We start from the raw sequence: 14176 nt of genomic DNA on the forward strand, positions 1-14176 counted from the left end.
TAATGGATGCAGCATCACAAGGGAACATGGATCCACAGCCAAATGTACTTACTGTGTGACGATTTACATGTAACGTGTAGCTAAAAGTAACAATAGAATGGAGAAGGATAAGTAGCAAATCATTCTTATTTGTTCTTTTCATGGGGAGAGGGAAATAATCTTTTGAAAGCTACTATTTTACTCCGCAATCACATTACTCTTCTTAACTCTGACTGTACTGATTCATTCTAACAGAAGTTCAACTTGATATACATCACACAAGTAAATCAAAATAAACGAGCAAAAGAATGCCACTACTGCCAAAATTACAATGACACTGCACCAATAGGCGACTCTTCACTGACTACAGTATGCAGCATATATCAACACAACCATGACTAACTAAATCATAGGGGAAAACCTCATGAGTCCAAGAAAATATACATAACCCCATCACATATATCTTTCATATAGATCATTGTATCGTGCCTACCTCTCTTTTCTGTATCATATTTAATATTGTCCTTTACACCCCTACCATTGAAGATGATCCAAATTACTTGTCACGCCCACTTAGTGAAATTTCACCTGGGTTTTGAGTCACTACCCTTGCTTCGGAAAGTTGATAGTGAAAAAAATGATTTGGGAGCTGCACAAATTGAAGTTAACATGTAACTATAATATCGTGTAAAAGATACTAAATATGTAGCAAATAAACGGTTATCATTCTTGAAATCAATAAAAAGAAATTCATATCATAGGCCTTTAGAAAACAATAGCATAAGAAAATTTCCTCAAGTCAAGATTACATTCTTTTCAAGACACAGTGAACAATTCCAAGAGATTGACCCCTTAATCCAGAATGAACTACCAAAATCAATGAAATGCAAAGGAGGATACATGTTGAGTATTCCTCACAACTTACACAACTACTTCATCAGCCTGACACAAGAAACTACACCAAAAATGAATAAAAAATGACCTAGAATATGTTATGTTACCCAGGCATCACCTTTTAAAGAACTTCCTGATATATGATCATCCCTCAGTTTAAAATGAGCAGGAGGTGCAGGGATAGAGCTTTGCAAAGATTGAACTGCAGGAGTTAAGAAAACATTATCAATTAAATTTGAGTGTTGTTTTATTTTATCCTTTAGAAGAAGAAAAAAAAGTTATAAAGAGCAGACAGGAACAAGCCATGATCAAAAAACACTAACTTAAAATAATATAAATCATGACTATAAATTAGTGCCACATTATTGGCCAGCAGAAAGAACATTATTATGACACGGATAATACTCTAGGTTTTATAGGATAAAAACTGATCTAACCACTAAAATATCCATTGAAAAGAAGGGATCAAAAGTTTATGAAATTACATCCAATTTTAAGATTAGTTGATACTTCATCAAATTGCTTCATTTTAAAATACAAGTAAATGTCAACTATAAGATAACAAACCTATGAAGGTTTAATTTATCTAAAATTTAGTATGTAATAATCATCAAGATAATCTCACACAATCCATCAGCTAGATTTGTTACATTCATAATCTATAGAGAAAAGTTATCAAGTAACGCTTCAAGATTTTCTCTTCCAATAAATAAATCCTTCCTATGCATGAATGTATGGGTAAATATAAACACGTACTGAGAGCATTAATAAGATCTGGATGAGCCCACCAAAAAGTAATGTCTATACAATGCATCTACTCAACCATATCCACAATGATAAGATAAACCCTCAGTCTACATGAATAATACAATATCATCAAGGAAATGGTCAGGTATGAAAACAAGAGTGTAAAAGAAGTCAGAGTGTGATCCCTTCAAATTCCCATCCAAAAAGATAAAGTGAGAGTTTCTTTGTTCATTCACATCAATATCTATAGAAGAATAATTTATCTAAATGCGCAACCAACAATTGAAAGAAATCAAAGGACAAAAAGGAATCCATTTCCTAATTGCATGATGGCACAAGAAAATGGCAAAAAAATGGTTTACACCTAAATCTCTAGTCTCTAAGCTATAACCAAGCACATTGATCAATACCAAGAAATCTGAGAAAGGAATAGATAGGTTACCCTGTTCATTAAACAGCTCACTTTCATTGAAGCTGTCATCAGAAGGATGGCCATGAGAAAATCCCATTCTTGACTTCCTCAAGTCTTCTGATGACCGGTTGGCCAGATCTCGGCCATCTTCAGTGTCATCATCTCCTTCAGAAGTTGTAGCAGAGATCCAATCAGCCAAACTCTCTGATCCACGAGTTTTTCTCCCAAACTTAAGCAATCGCTTGAAACCTTTAGTGACATCCTTGCGGGGTTGATTTTGGGATGAATTAGCAACAAGATATGGTTTTTGAGCACTTCCCCATTTTTTCCTCATTCGGGCAGCATCATTGTCACCTTGGTTAAGAGAATGAGAATTCCAAGATGCAGGGCTTCCAATTGGAGAATCTATAGAAGCATCAATGTCAGACGACTCATGTGGGTATGAAAAAGGATGAGGCACACGTGAATTCCATGACACAGGACTTCCAACTGGAGAGTCCTGCAGAGATCTTACTCCATTGAATGTTGATGGAAACCCAGGAGCCATTTCACCCACTGAAATAGGGTCTACCTGGGCAAGAGACCTTGCAGAATCACCAATTTCAGATCCAGAATTACCAGACTTCCCAGATTCCTGGCTCAGACTCACCTTTCCATTATTATTATAAGCAACATCTTTGATAGCCATAGTTTCAATGTCATCCTGTTCCTCCACGGCCATTTGCAAAGAATCTTCCTCATCAAATTCGAGGTCGTCGAATTCTTTATTTTTCTGAGTATCCGATGCCATTGAAGCTTTCATCCGAATAGCATTGCCAACAGAACCTGAACCTATGTTATTACCCTTTTTAAGGAAAGACCTAGGTGATTGATCATAAGGACCCATATCAGTCTCGTCCATATCAAATTTCAATGGAGACAAAACAATCCCATCTGAATTCAAAGGGGACAAATCCTTAAACTCTGCAGGATTAGCAGAACTTTTCCGTAAAGACAGAGTTTGCCTTGACTTCTCTTCCTTGACTCCTTGAATCTCCTCAGCAGTGCTTTTGCTACGTGTATAGGTTCTTACCTGAGAGCGGGTTGTTTTACTGACACCAGAAGATGGCTTTGTATTCTCTTTTCTTAAATCAGAAAAGTTTGGAACAGACTGAGCAAGAGGGTTGTCTTTTCGCCTGCCAGATGAGCGAGAGATCGACACTGCTGTTTTACGAGGTGTGCCTGAAGATATATGTCTGTTAGGAAAATTTTTCCTACTTTGCCTTGAAGCACCATAAGTCTTCTCTTCTGAGAATTCAGAAAGATCCTCATCATCTTCATTCTGAAGAGAATCAATCGGATGCTGTCCAAAACAATAAAGGGATTTAAATTACAAAAACAGAATTTTGTGTTTTAAACTTAAAAACAAACATTGCATTCCAGAAAATTTTTCAGCAGTCATCACAAAAATAAGACAAAGTCATGAATACTGAGTACCTGCTCTCTCTTAACATTTGATTTGAAATATTTAAGTTTCTCGGCGCGATGAGCACCTGATGCTGAATCTTGTCTGTTTACAGACCCCGAAAACTTGGCCTTCATTTCAGCTCTACTCCTCTCGAGGCTATCCTGCATGGCCTTCATCCTAGCTTCTTTCTCAGCTCGGTTCATACTCCAATCTTCTCGAAGTTTAGCATTCCTCTTCTTCATATACTTCTCATAAAACTTTCCTCTGGGATCTTCCCCCAAGTTAAGATCAGAGAAATTTTGCCTCAAAGCATCACCAGAATTGTGACTATCCACCGTCTTCATAACCGACTTAGCATCAAAGCTTGCCGAATTGCTTGAACTCGCAGCCACTTCAACCACATTGCTTCTGGAAGGCAACTGAGGAGTCGACTCCCCAACTCCAGCTCTTCTATACTGTGACTGTTCGACATGTGTATCCACCGGCTCAACTCTCCTCACAGAACCAGACTGATCCCCAGGAACCCTAAGTTTATGCTCAGCAAAAAGCTTTTCAAGTTCATCTGCCTTCATTTTCAGCTCATCATGTAGCCCCTGATTCCCTTTAGACTGCCTCACCCTCTGATGTTGCTGCTCCAAGGGAGGGGTTGAGGTTGCACGTGCATTATCCCGAGTCTCCAAAGCTTGTTTCAACTTGTTCATTTCATTAGGACCCTTGCTGGTTTCATCCCTTTTACCAGCTACAGGTTTCTGGATCTTCATTCTTGGGATTTGGGAATCCTCCTCCTTGTTGGGGAATGATGAAGAGTCCTCAACCTCAATTTGTGAAGATTGATCAACACGAACAGAAACATCCCTAAATTTGAGTCCATTGCCACCTTCAAACTGCGCTGATAGGGATCGAGAATGACTTCGGGGTCCCCTAATAAGCGACGGTGCAACAACATGATTTTTCACCCCACCATAAAACTTTACATCATCATCCACAGAAGACAACATGGGACCAACAACCTCGGACGAACCCTTCTTCAATGAAACAGCCTCAGAACCCACCTGATCCTTAAACCCCACGTTATTGTCCTCATCAAAAACCGAAACTTTCCCCGTCTCCTGAGAAGACCCTTGATCGGTTATCGCACCCTTCTCCGATTTGTCGCTCCGATCCTTGTCTTCAGAAACGGCGAGGGACTTGGACGACGCGGACGAAGGCAAGGGGCTGTCGGAGGAGTCCTTCTTCTCGCCGCTAACGTCGATGCTCATGTCGCTGGCGCCGCTCCAGCGCCGCAACACGTCGGAGGAGAGGCGCCGGAGCTCCGGCAGCTTCCCGGAGGAATTCTCCTTCTGCTTGTTCTCGAAGAGGTTGATCCGGTCCTGCACGCTGAGGCGCCGCGCCGACGGAGCCGTTACCGTGGACGACGCCGGAGACTCGGTCTCGTCTTTGGCGGGAGTGTCGTTGGCGTCGCTCACGCTGGTGTTGCTACGTCGTAGTGAAGCGAAGGTGGCAAAGGGCTTGGGCTTAGGTGGGTCGGTTGTGGACTGGGGTTGGGCCTGGGCCTGGTTGGGCCCGTCGTCGTTGTCGATGGACATGTCAGAGCTGACTGATGAACGGAGTTCCCTGTCATCGCCACCTGGCCAGTGACTGATAAGGTCCGGTCTTCTTTCGTACAGTGACATGTATTTAGTGCATGCTTCACTGCACCGCAAAAACATATCAAAATTAATTAAATAAAACAACCACATTATCATTTATTATAGATGAATGAAAATGAAAAGTATATACTTGAAGCGATGAGCACCAAATCGATCAGCCAAGTGTTTGAGTTGGGAAACGGTGTGGGGGTTGAAACCGGAGGCTAATGCACGACCACATGCTGTCGTTAGGTCCTGCCTCACTGCACTCAATCGTACATCAATTGCCCTTAGCAATTCCTTTCTGCGCAAGTAATTAAGTCGTACCAACAACTTCAAATCAGCCACATATTTCAAGTGTATCTAAACTATGTTGAATTCGCTTGGATTTATTTCACCATTCACATGTTTTCTAATCAATTATGAACGTCCTTTTTTCCATTATTATGTTATGTCTCCATTAGTAGATTAGTAACTGCATAGATTCTTGTCTCATAGAGGAACCGCTAACACTAACAGAAACGAAAGCTAGATGGAATGAAAGAGGGTGGAATTATTACGTGGTTGCATCTGCCACTGCTATGGCTCCTGCTCCATTCCCACCTGGACCAAATTCACCAAAAATATTGTAAGCGTGCATCATTAACAATCATACAAGAAACAATATGACCATAAAGCATTTCCTATTTACATTATAAAAATAATAATAATAATAATAGTAACATTCTTGCTCTGAAATTTATCAAAAATTATATTTCACTATTAAAGCTGAAGAGAGAAACTAGAGACACTAGAGACCCAGCATAATTTGTAATTTTCAATAAATTATCCCTAATAATAAAGCTTGTTTGAAAAAAACTGTCATAGGGATTATAGTCAGCATTCTTCTCTTTTGAATTGCTTGTAGAAACAGAAAAACCTTTTCTCAGACTAAACAAATAAAAAGTTTCTTCTTTGTTAGCCATCACTTTCCCAATTTTGTTTACATTGTCATTCTTTTCTCCATATCGAAATCCAGCTGATTCTTGCTCCAAGCATGAATTTCATTCTTCATTTTCTACTTCTATGCTAGATATCAATCAATGTTGAACCTTCTGCCCATTTTGACATGCTCTCAACAATGTAGATAAAGCAATTTTGTTGGGGCAATTATGGAAGTATGGTTTGTTCTCTTTCCTCTATGGCTATAATTAACTTCATTTTCTATCTATTCAGACATAGAACCTCCATCAAGGTGACATACAATATAGATTATCACCGAATTGGGCAAAAATTAGACAAACTTTTACAGACAAGAAAACATTTTAGAAGACCTAAAACCAGTAGCCAGCACATAGATATTAAGCCTGACGATTCTATGATGATAATAATTTCATTTAATGGTAATAATAACTAATTTCATTTAATGATAAGCAATGTGAAGTGTAAAATACGTTAATTGGTTACTTTAACAGTAAAATTAAAATATGTTCAAAGGGGAAATAAAAGTGAAAGAAACATGAAGAATAAGTAATGAACTTTGACAATAATTGAACTTCCAAATTTGGACTATATAATGCCAGCCAACATAACTAAAATTCATATATGTACAATATTTTTCATCCATTTTTGTACAACAAAATTGGAAACACTATTCTTTTCCTCCATGCCTATATGGTACCTTCCATAGAAGGCAGTGAACATGCAAACTAAGCCAGCTGGTGAACAAAATAGGACCCCAGTTGTTTAATGCAAGATACAAACAACTAATAATTGTTTAATGCAAGATACAAATAACTAATAATCTTAGGAGTTAAGAGAGGTAAATATTGATAGGACAAATTCCTCAGAGTGGTGACAGGTAAGAGGTATCACAATCAAAAGATGAAGTTCCAAATTGTCTTTGGTTAAGGTCTAATTGCAAAGAAAACATACCTTGTGGATCTGAACGCTGATCTCCTGCCCCCTGAAATAAATTATAAATAAATAAATAAACATTCCAAACATCAACAAAAGAAAGAAATTGCTTTGTTCAGTTGTTTGCACCAATCTTCTCTGTTTGACCATATTTACATTATTACCTGAGAATATATTCTCCTTGCTGCTTCCAATTGGGACATCTCTGCATCAAAGGTATTGACCATTTCCAAAACCTCTGGCGCACTGACAAACCGCACAAACCTGTACACACCCATTAAATCGGAAGGCTCAGTGCATACAAAGTGACCAAATCCAATAAAACTAAATAAATTCTCATTTCATTGCTTTCACCTCTCAAATGTTCCTTTTGTAAACCACGTGTCGGCATTTTTATGCCTATCAATTTCTAGCTTGATTGATGGGGTAGCTAGAGCAGCCTGCTCTTCTGCAACCTTTAAATGGGTCAAAAATGGCTTTACCAGCCCTGATGCTAGTTTCTCAGTGTTTCCACCACTTGAAACAAGCAACTCACATCTGATCATTAATAGAAAAAAGAAAAAAAAAACAAGTAAACATTATTCCAAAGTGCAAACTCTAATCAGAAGAAAAGCACATAACAACTAGAAAATCCCAAGTTGTCCGCACCTTGAACGCCTTGGAGACAATTGGAGTAGTGCATAATCAAGAGGCGTGTCAGACTTCATTTTTCTTTATTGAATGTAGCACTACACTCTACCACTCTTCGGATCATTTCACGTAAGCAAACGCAATCTTCAACTTCGTTTCCATTTGGAACCAACCATAATCAACAAAACTACACACAAGAAATCCCAAAATCAGAATGTAGATTCTGCATAAGCAGGGTTGAAATAAGAAAAGGGAAAAGAAAAAGAACACTTTTCGCGAAATTCTGTGTCAGACTAACAAGTGCGTTCAGTGTGGGTCATTTCCCTATTTGCATTACATTACAAATCTACATTTTCAATCAAGTTTGAAATTGAACAAAATCAAGTGACTGCCCAGATGCACATTAGGTAAATCCCACTTGTTTCAACCCTTAACAGAACCATACCATAGATCCCAACCCAAAACCCAAACTTGAAGCTTCTGCAACCCAAATTTGCCACAAAGAAATTATAAGAAATAGATCTGATTCAGCAAAAGACCGAACTTGACTAAAGTTGCATAGACAGCAAATAAACCCAAAATCCAATAGCAACCAAGCCAAACCCAAAAACTTGCCAAAAAAAAACACAATAATGAAATAAACAACACATGGTCAAAGAAAGCATTACCACGGCTACACAGAAACAAATAGGCGTGGTGCAAAATGAACAACAAAAATGAAGAAACCCTAATCATTTACATTGAAAATTTGGAGTGGAAATGTGGAAGGAGTGTTGAATTGAATGTGAAGGGCAGATATGGATGACCGAGATCTTGGATTGCGTGAAGCGATCCTCCAATTTAGAGTTCAAAAGGGCAGCAGCATTTGGCTCCTTTGTCTTTTATGTTCTTCTTTCTCTCTTCTCCTTGTTCTTCCCTTTTTGTGTCTCACTGTGGAGGAAATGAGCCTCTTTCTTTTTCTTTCTCTTCTCTCATTTTCTTTTATTTTTTAAATTTTGAGTTTTACGAAAACCCCACAATGAAAAAGATGGTTTTTGCTTTACTCATCCTTCATTTCAAATCCCTCTCTACTTTCTCTCTCTACGCCCTGTCTCTCTCTCAGTAGAAAGAGGGAATGACAATGTTCAGACAAAAATAAAAAAACAAAAACGTTGCCATTTGCCACTGTCACATTTGCAACTTGTCTTGTGAAACGTTAATGCAGTAGTAATAGTAATTAGCGTATAACAAGGATTCAATTCAAAACACACAGTGGCGGAATTACTATATGGGTTTTTCATTGACCGTGCTAGACTTCAACGTCACTCAAACTTTTACTAGGAAGGAATATCCCAGGTTTTTTATTTTCAAATAATAATTTACTCTTGCTTTTTCCAATTTTGTAAAACAACTTTGTTTTCTTTTTTGCACTGGGGAAATAATTCGTAAACAAACATTTAAAATTTAATATTTTGTTACTCAATTTTTTCAAACTTTCCATATTATAAATAACTTGCGTTTGATAATTTAATTAAATGTCATTATTAGTTCTCAAATTTTAAGGTTTTGAATTTCAATCTTAAGATATATAAATATGTTATTTTTTATTTTTAACAATACAAGAGTATAATAATCTATCATATATATTATTAATTCGTGTTAATAGTGAACATATTATATTATTAATTAACTAATTGTATTAAATAATTAGTTAATGGATGATAAAATGTACAAAATTTTAAAATTTTAATAGTAAAATGTTAAATTTTAAAAGTTGATAGCAAAATTTGTAATAATGTGAAAAAATGAATGGTAAAAAAATACCATTAAACCTTTTTTAAATAAAATCTAGATAAAATAGTAAGAGTGTCTCTTATTGTAATTTCAAACTAAATTTAAAAACAATTTTTTATCAAACCAACATTGTCCTCATACCAAAAACTGAAGCACCATCATCTATGAAGGACCTGCGCCCCATATCACTATGCAACGTCATTTACAAGATAGTCTCAAAAGTTCTTGCAAATCGACTCAAAGATGTGCTACACCAATGCATCTCCCAAACCCAATCTGCATTTGTTGAAGGACGCTCCATCCTTGACAACGTAATGGTAGCATCCGAGATAATCCACTATATGAAGTGCAAACATCAAGGCCAAACAGGTACGGTTGCTCTAAAGATTGACATCAGTAAAGCCTTTGACAGAGTCAGTTGGTCCTACATACATGCTCTACTCTTGAAACTGGGATTTCACGCCCAATGGGCTCTTTGGATGCGTATGTGCTATGCCTCCCCCACGTTCCATGTCATGGTTAATGGTGAAGGAGTTGGACCTATCTCACCGGAGCGAGGACTACGCCAAGGTGACCCCCTCTCACCCTATCTTTATATTTTATGTGCTGAAGGACTCTCTTCCTTATTACGAACAGCAGAAGCTAGAGGGGATCTCCATGGGGCTAAAATCTGTCGAGGCGCACCGCAAGTCTCACATTTGCTGTTCGCAGATGACTGTTTCCTTTTCTGCAAAGCCACTGAACGAGAGTGCACCACTCTTCGCACCATTCTTCAACAATACGAGAGTGCATCCGGACAAGCCATCAACTTGCAAAAATCAGAGATTTACTACAGCAAAAATACCACTACACGAACGCGCACGTCCATCAACGTTATTCTGGGGGTTCACGAATGCATTGGCACTGGAAAATACTTAGGACTCCCATCCATGGTGGGCAGAAATAAAAAGGTAGTGTTCTCCTACGTCAAAGATCGCATATGGAAGAAGATCAACCACTGGACAGGCAAACATCTCTCCAAGGCTGGCCGCGAGACCCTTATCAAGGCAGTGGCACAAGCAATCCCCAGCTATTGTATGAGTACCTTCCTCTTACCAACCAGCCTCGAGGATGAAATTCAAAGGATGCTGAACTCCTTCTGGTGGGGCTCTAACCACCATACAGGGCGAGGAATCAAATGGTTAAGCTGGGATAAACTCACTATGCGGAAAGAGTATGGCGGTATGGGTTTCCGTCACCTCCATGGTTTTAACTTGGCTATGCTTGGGAAGCAAGGGTGGAATCTACAGTCCAACCCAGATGCTCTATTTACACGGATCTTCAAAGCTAGATACTTCCCTCAAGGGGACTTCTTGGGTGCCCGCCTGGGCCACAACCCAAGTTTTATTTGGAGAAGCATCCACGCTTCACAGGTTCTAGTCAGGCAAGGTGCCAGGTGGTGTATAGGGAACGGATCTTCTATTAACATTTGGAAGGATCCATGGCTCCGCAACTCACATAGCTCGTATGTTACCTCAACAGCCCCTCAAGGATACGAATCCCTCACTGTCCACGACCTCATTGACCGCACTCTTCACAAGTGGGATTCACATCGAGTTCAAACTCTCTTCAATCATCAAGATGCTCAATCCATCCTATCTATACCACTGTTGAACCCCTCACGCCCAGATTCCTTAACTTGGAGGCTCACCACCAATGGCTCCTACTCGGTACGCACAGCATATCACCATCTCATGGAACATGTCATCTCCAATAATACATTGAGAGTGCAGGGTGACTGGATGAAACTTTGGAGCTTGAAGATCCCTCACTCAACACAGATTTTCCTCTGGCGACTATTGAGAGGTTGCATTCCCACGCGCCTGAACCTACAACAGAAAGGCGTCCCATGCACGTCTTCTTGCCCCCATTGCTCTGCAAACCAAGAGAACGAATGGCACCTCTTCTATAGCTGCCCAGCCGCCTTATCCATATGGATAGACTCAGGATGTTGGCCGCGAATCGCCCATATAGTAGAGCAAGGCATCAGCTTCATCGACACCACGTGGAAACTGCTGGGTCACTTAACAGGTTCTGATTTAACATCGTTCACCCTCATGCTTTGGTGTATCTGGCGGCGGAGAAATGACAAAGTATGGAAGGAGGGTGCCCCTCCCCCAAAAACCTCAATCCAGCTAACGGAACAACATTTCCATGCATGGCGATCTGCACACAGTAACTTGGCGCAAACTGCCTCCCCCGTAGTGAACCACAGATGGACCAAACCTCCAGCCGACACTTTCACGTGCAACGTTGATGCGGCGCTCTTCAACGATTCCTCTACCTTTGGGTTCGGTATTTATGTCCGCGATACAAGAGGATTATTCCAGACTGCCATATCCGGATGGAAGCATGGCCTACCACCACCCCATGAGGCAGAAGCAGCAGCTATGTTGGAAACAATCCAATATCTCATCCATTCTCCATACGATAACGTCTGTGTGGAAACGGACTGCAAGCAAGTAGCGGATCATCTCAACAGCACGCAGGTTCTTCACTCAGAATATGGGATCATTATAAATCAATGTAGATCCCTGTTACGTTCCCATCAAAACCTTCAGGTTAGGTTTATTAGGAGACAAGCCAATCGGGTCGCCCACACTTTAGCAAGGGTGGCTAGATCTTCCGCTAGTCACCACTTTTTCGATTTTATTCCTCCATGTATTGCATCTCTTATCATTAATGAAATGAGTTAAGTTCATTTGCTTCAAAAAAAAAAAAAAAAAAACAATTTTTTATTAACAACACAAATATTAAATTACTTCTTCTAACAATTTCTTGTTCATGGATCATTGGCCAACATTAACCAGGTTGCATTTCTCATATACTAAGTTATAATAATCATTAAATTTGGTGACATGGGGTGTTTCATTTTCACCTTTTAATTACTTTATTGTTGTCATGATTCAAGTATTTGAAATAGACGCGTATATTGGACGAAATGGACGTTTTGGTAACTTCGAGTGTGGTACTGCTGTATATAGTATAGTACTGTATTGTATTGCTTGAAAGTGTTTGCATAATAATTGTTTTAGCAGAAAATGACAGTGATACGTTAATTAACTTCTTCTGTTCTGTTCTAACTGTGTAATTAATCTTTCACCAATCAAATCAAATCAAATGCTTTTCATAACCATATCATTTTGCAGTTTTCAGATTCAGTATCTTCTATTTCACGTCCTCTTCTGTCAATTTATCCTTCGTTATTATATTAGCAATATATTTGAATATTTAATGATTGGTGGAACAAAGAGACGGAATTATTGATTTCATTACTTAAATATTTTGCCATAAAGTAGTTTGAAAAAAACTATTTCATCAATTAAAATACGAATTAAATAATAAGAAAATTAGTGAACACTACTAAGTAAGCTTTAATTTATGCCCCCCAATTAAATGGGGAAAAACAGATGATCCATAATATGAATAACTTACACTAAATTATATTTTTTATATTTAATTAATATTTTGTCTCTTAATATTTAATTTCACAACTTAATTCTTAATTTTAAAACTTTTTATTTTAAACTCTTTGTCAAATATTTTATTGTTAAAATTGTGATATTATTCATGACTTAACATTAAGTAAATGGTATGATAATTAATATTTAATAATATTTATGTTAAATTACATGAAAATGAGAAATAAAAGTATAATTTAACTTAAATACTAATTGTCATATTGCTTACTTAATATAGGTTATGACTAATATTATAATTTTAACGATTAAAATGTAAATATTTATAAAAAAAAAACTAAAATTATAAATTTTATAAAATTAGAGAATTAGAATTACATAATTAAAAATTAAAAAATCAAAATTGTAAATCAAATGTTATGGGAGATCAAAAGTACAATTTAACTAATAATTTAAATAACAAAATGTAATTTCTTTATTTTATTTTTTTTGTAATTTGAGATAAATATTGAGATAATTTAATAAAATAATGAAACTTAATTAAAAAATAAAACTATTCTTAAATATTTCACTATTCACTAAGGTTGCCGAATATGCTCCTCGTTGGTGATCATGGATAAAAACAAAAAAAAAATGGTAAAAATTTTAAGCATATTTATGTTAAACTTATAGTCTAACCAAATCTATTTTTTCATTGACACACTAATTTCTCAAATAATTGATATGAGTATAATTTTCTCCCAATTATCAAAGAGATCTTGATAAAATTGTCTCATGAAATTGAGCACAATTTTACGAATAAATAACTCACTAATTTCATGATAAAAGATGGAAAACATGTTCATAACCATTTGATTGAATAATTGACCAATCCCTTGTTGTTTGAAGAAATCCTTTATTTTCATTGATATTTATTTCATAAAAACATGAGATAATAAATTTAATCTTATGCATTTACTGCAACATTATGCTTAGGTGAGTTGTGAGGATCTCTAACTAAAGGTTCAATTAACCTTGGATGGAAAGATATATAAAGTTTGTTTTATAGTTAAGTCTCATAAACTTGATTCCTCAGATACCTTAGAGAGAAAATACATTTTATTGGTTTTTATTAGGATTTTTTTAAATATCATTCTTCTTTTTATTCAAAATATTTACCGTGTTAGAATAATATTTAATTTGTTTTATTTTAAATTAAAATTCTGTTTTCTTAACTCTACTATCATCTTTATTGTATATTTTAATTAAATTAATTGAGTGAAAATATACTTATATGATGGTAATTTAAATATGTTAATAAAATGCCACTTAT

General features: G+C 37.1%; 1 protein-coding gene across 2 annotated transcripts; it reads right to left on the reverse strand.

Annotated features, from left to right (window-relative positions):
* Nucleotides 1–193: 193 nt before the first annotated feature.
* On the reverse strand, nt 194–8723 carry LOC109807575 (uncharacterized). 2 transcript variants are annotated; one of them, XM_020370118.3, is made up of 11 exons: nt 8373–8721; nt 7652–7820; nt 7358–7540; nt 7168–7267; nt 7022–7052; nt 5668–5710; nt 5259–5411; nt 3509–5171; nt 2063–3374; nt 992–1075; nt 194–628 (listed from the first exon to the last, which is right to left on the reverse strand). In XM_020370118.3, the coding sequence occupies exons 2-11, from the start codon at nt 7708–7710 to the stop codon at nt 564–566; spliced, it is 3693 nt and encodes a 1230-aa protein (XP_020225707.1). In that variant the 5' UTR covers nt 7711–7820; nt 8373–8721; the 3' UTR covers nt 194–563. The 2 variants fall into 2 exon arrangements, with proteins under 2 accessions (XP_020225707.1, XP_020225708.1); XM_020370119.3 differs by lacking the exon at nt 992–1075 and having other exon boundaries at nt 8373–8723.
* Nucleotides 8724–14176: the final 5453 nt, after the last annotated feature.

Source organism: Cajanus cajan, chromosome 5 (assembly GCF_000230855.2).
Source record: "Cajanus cajan strain Asha chromosome 5, NIPB_CcT2T_4, whole genome shotgun sequence".
Lineage (NCBI taxonomy): Eukaryota > Viridiplantae > Streptophyta > Magnoliopsida > Fabales > Fabaceae > Cajanus > Cajanus cajan.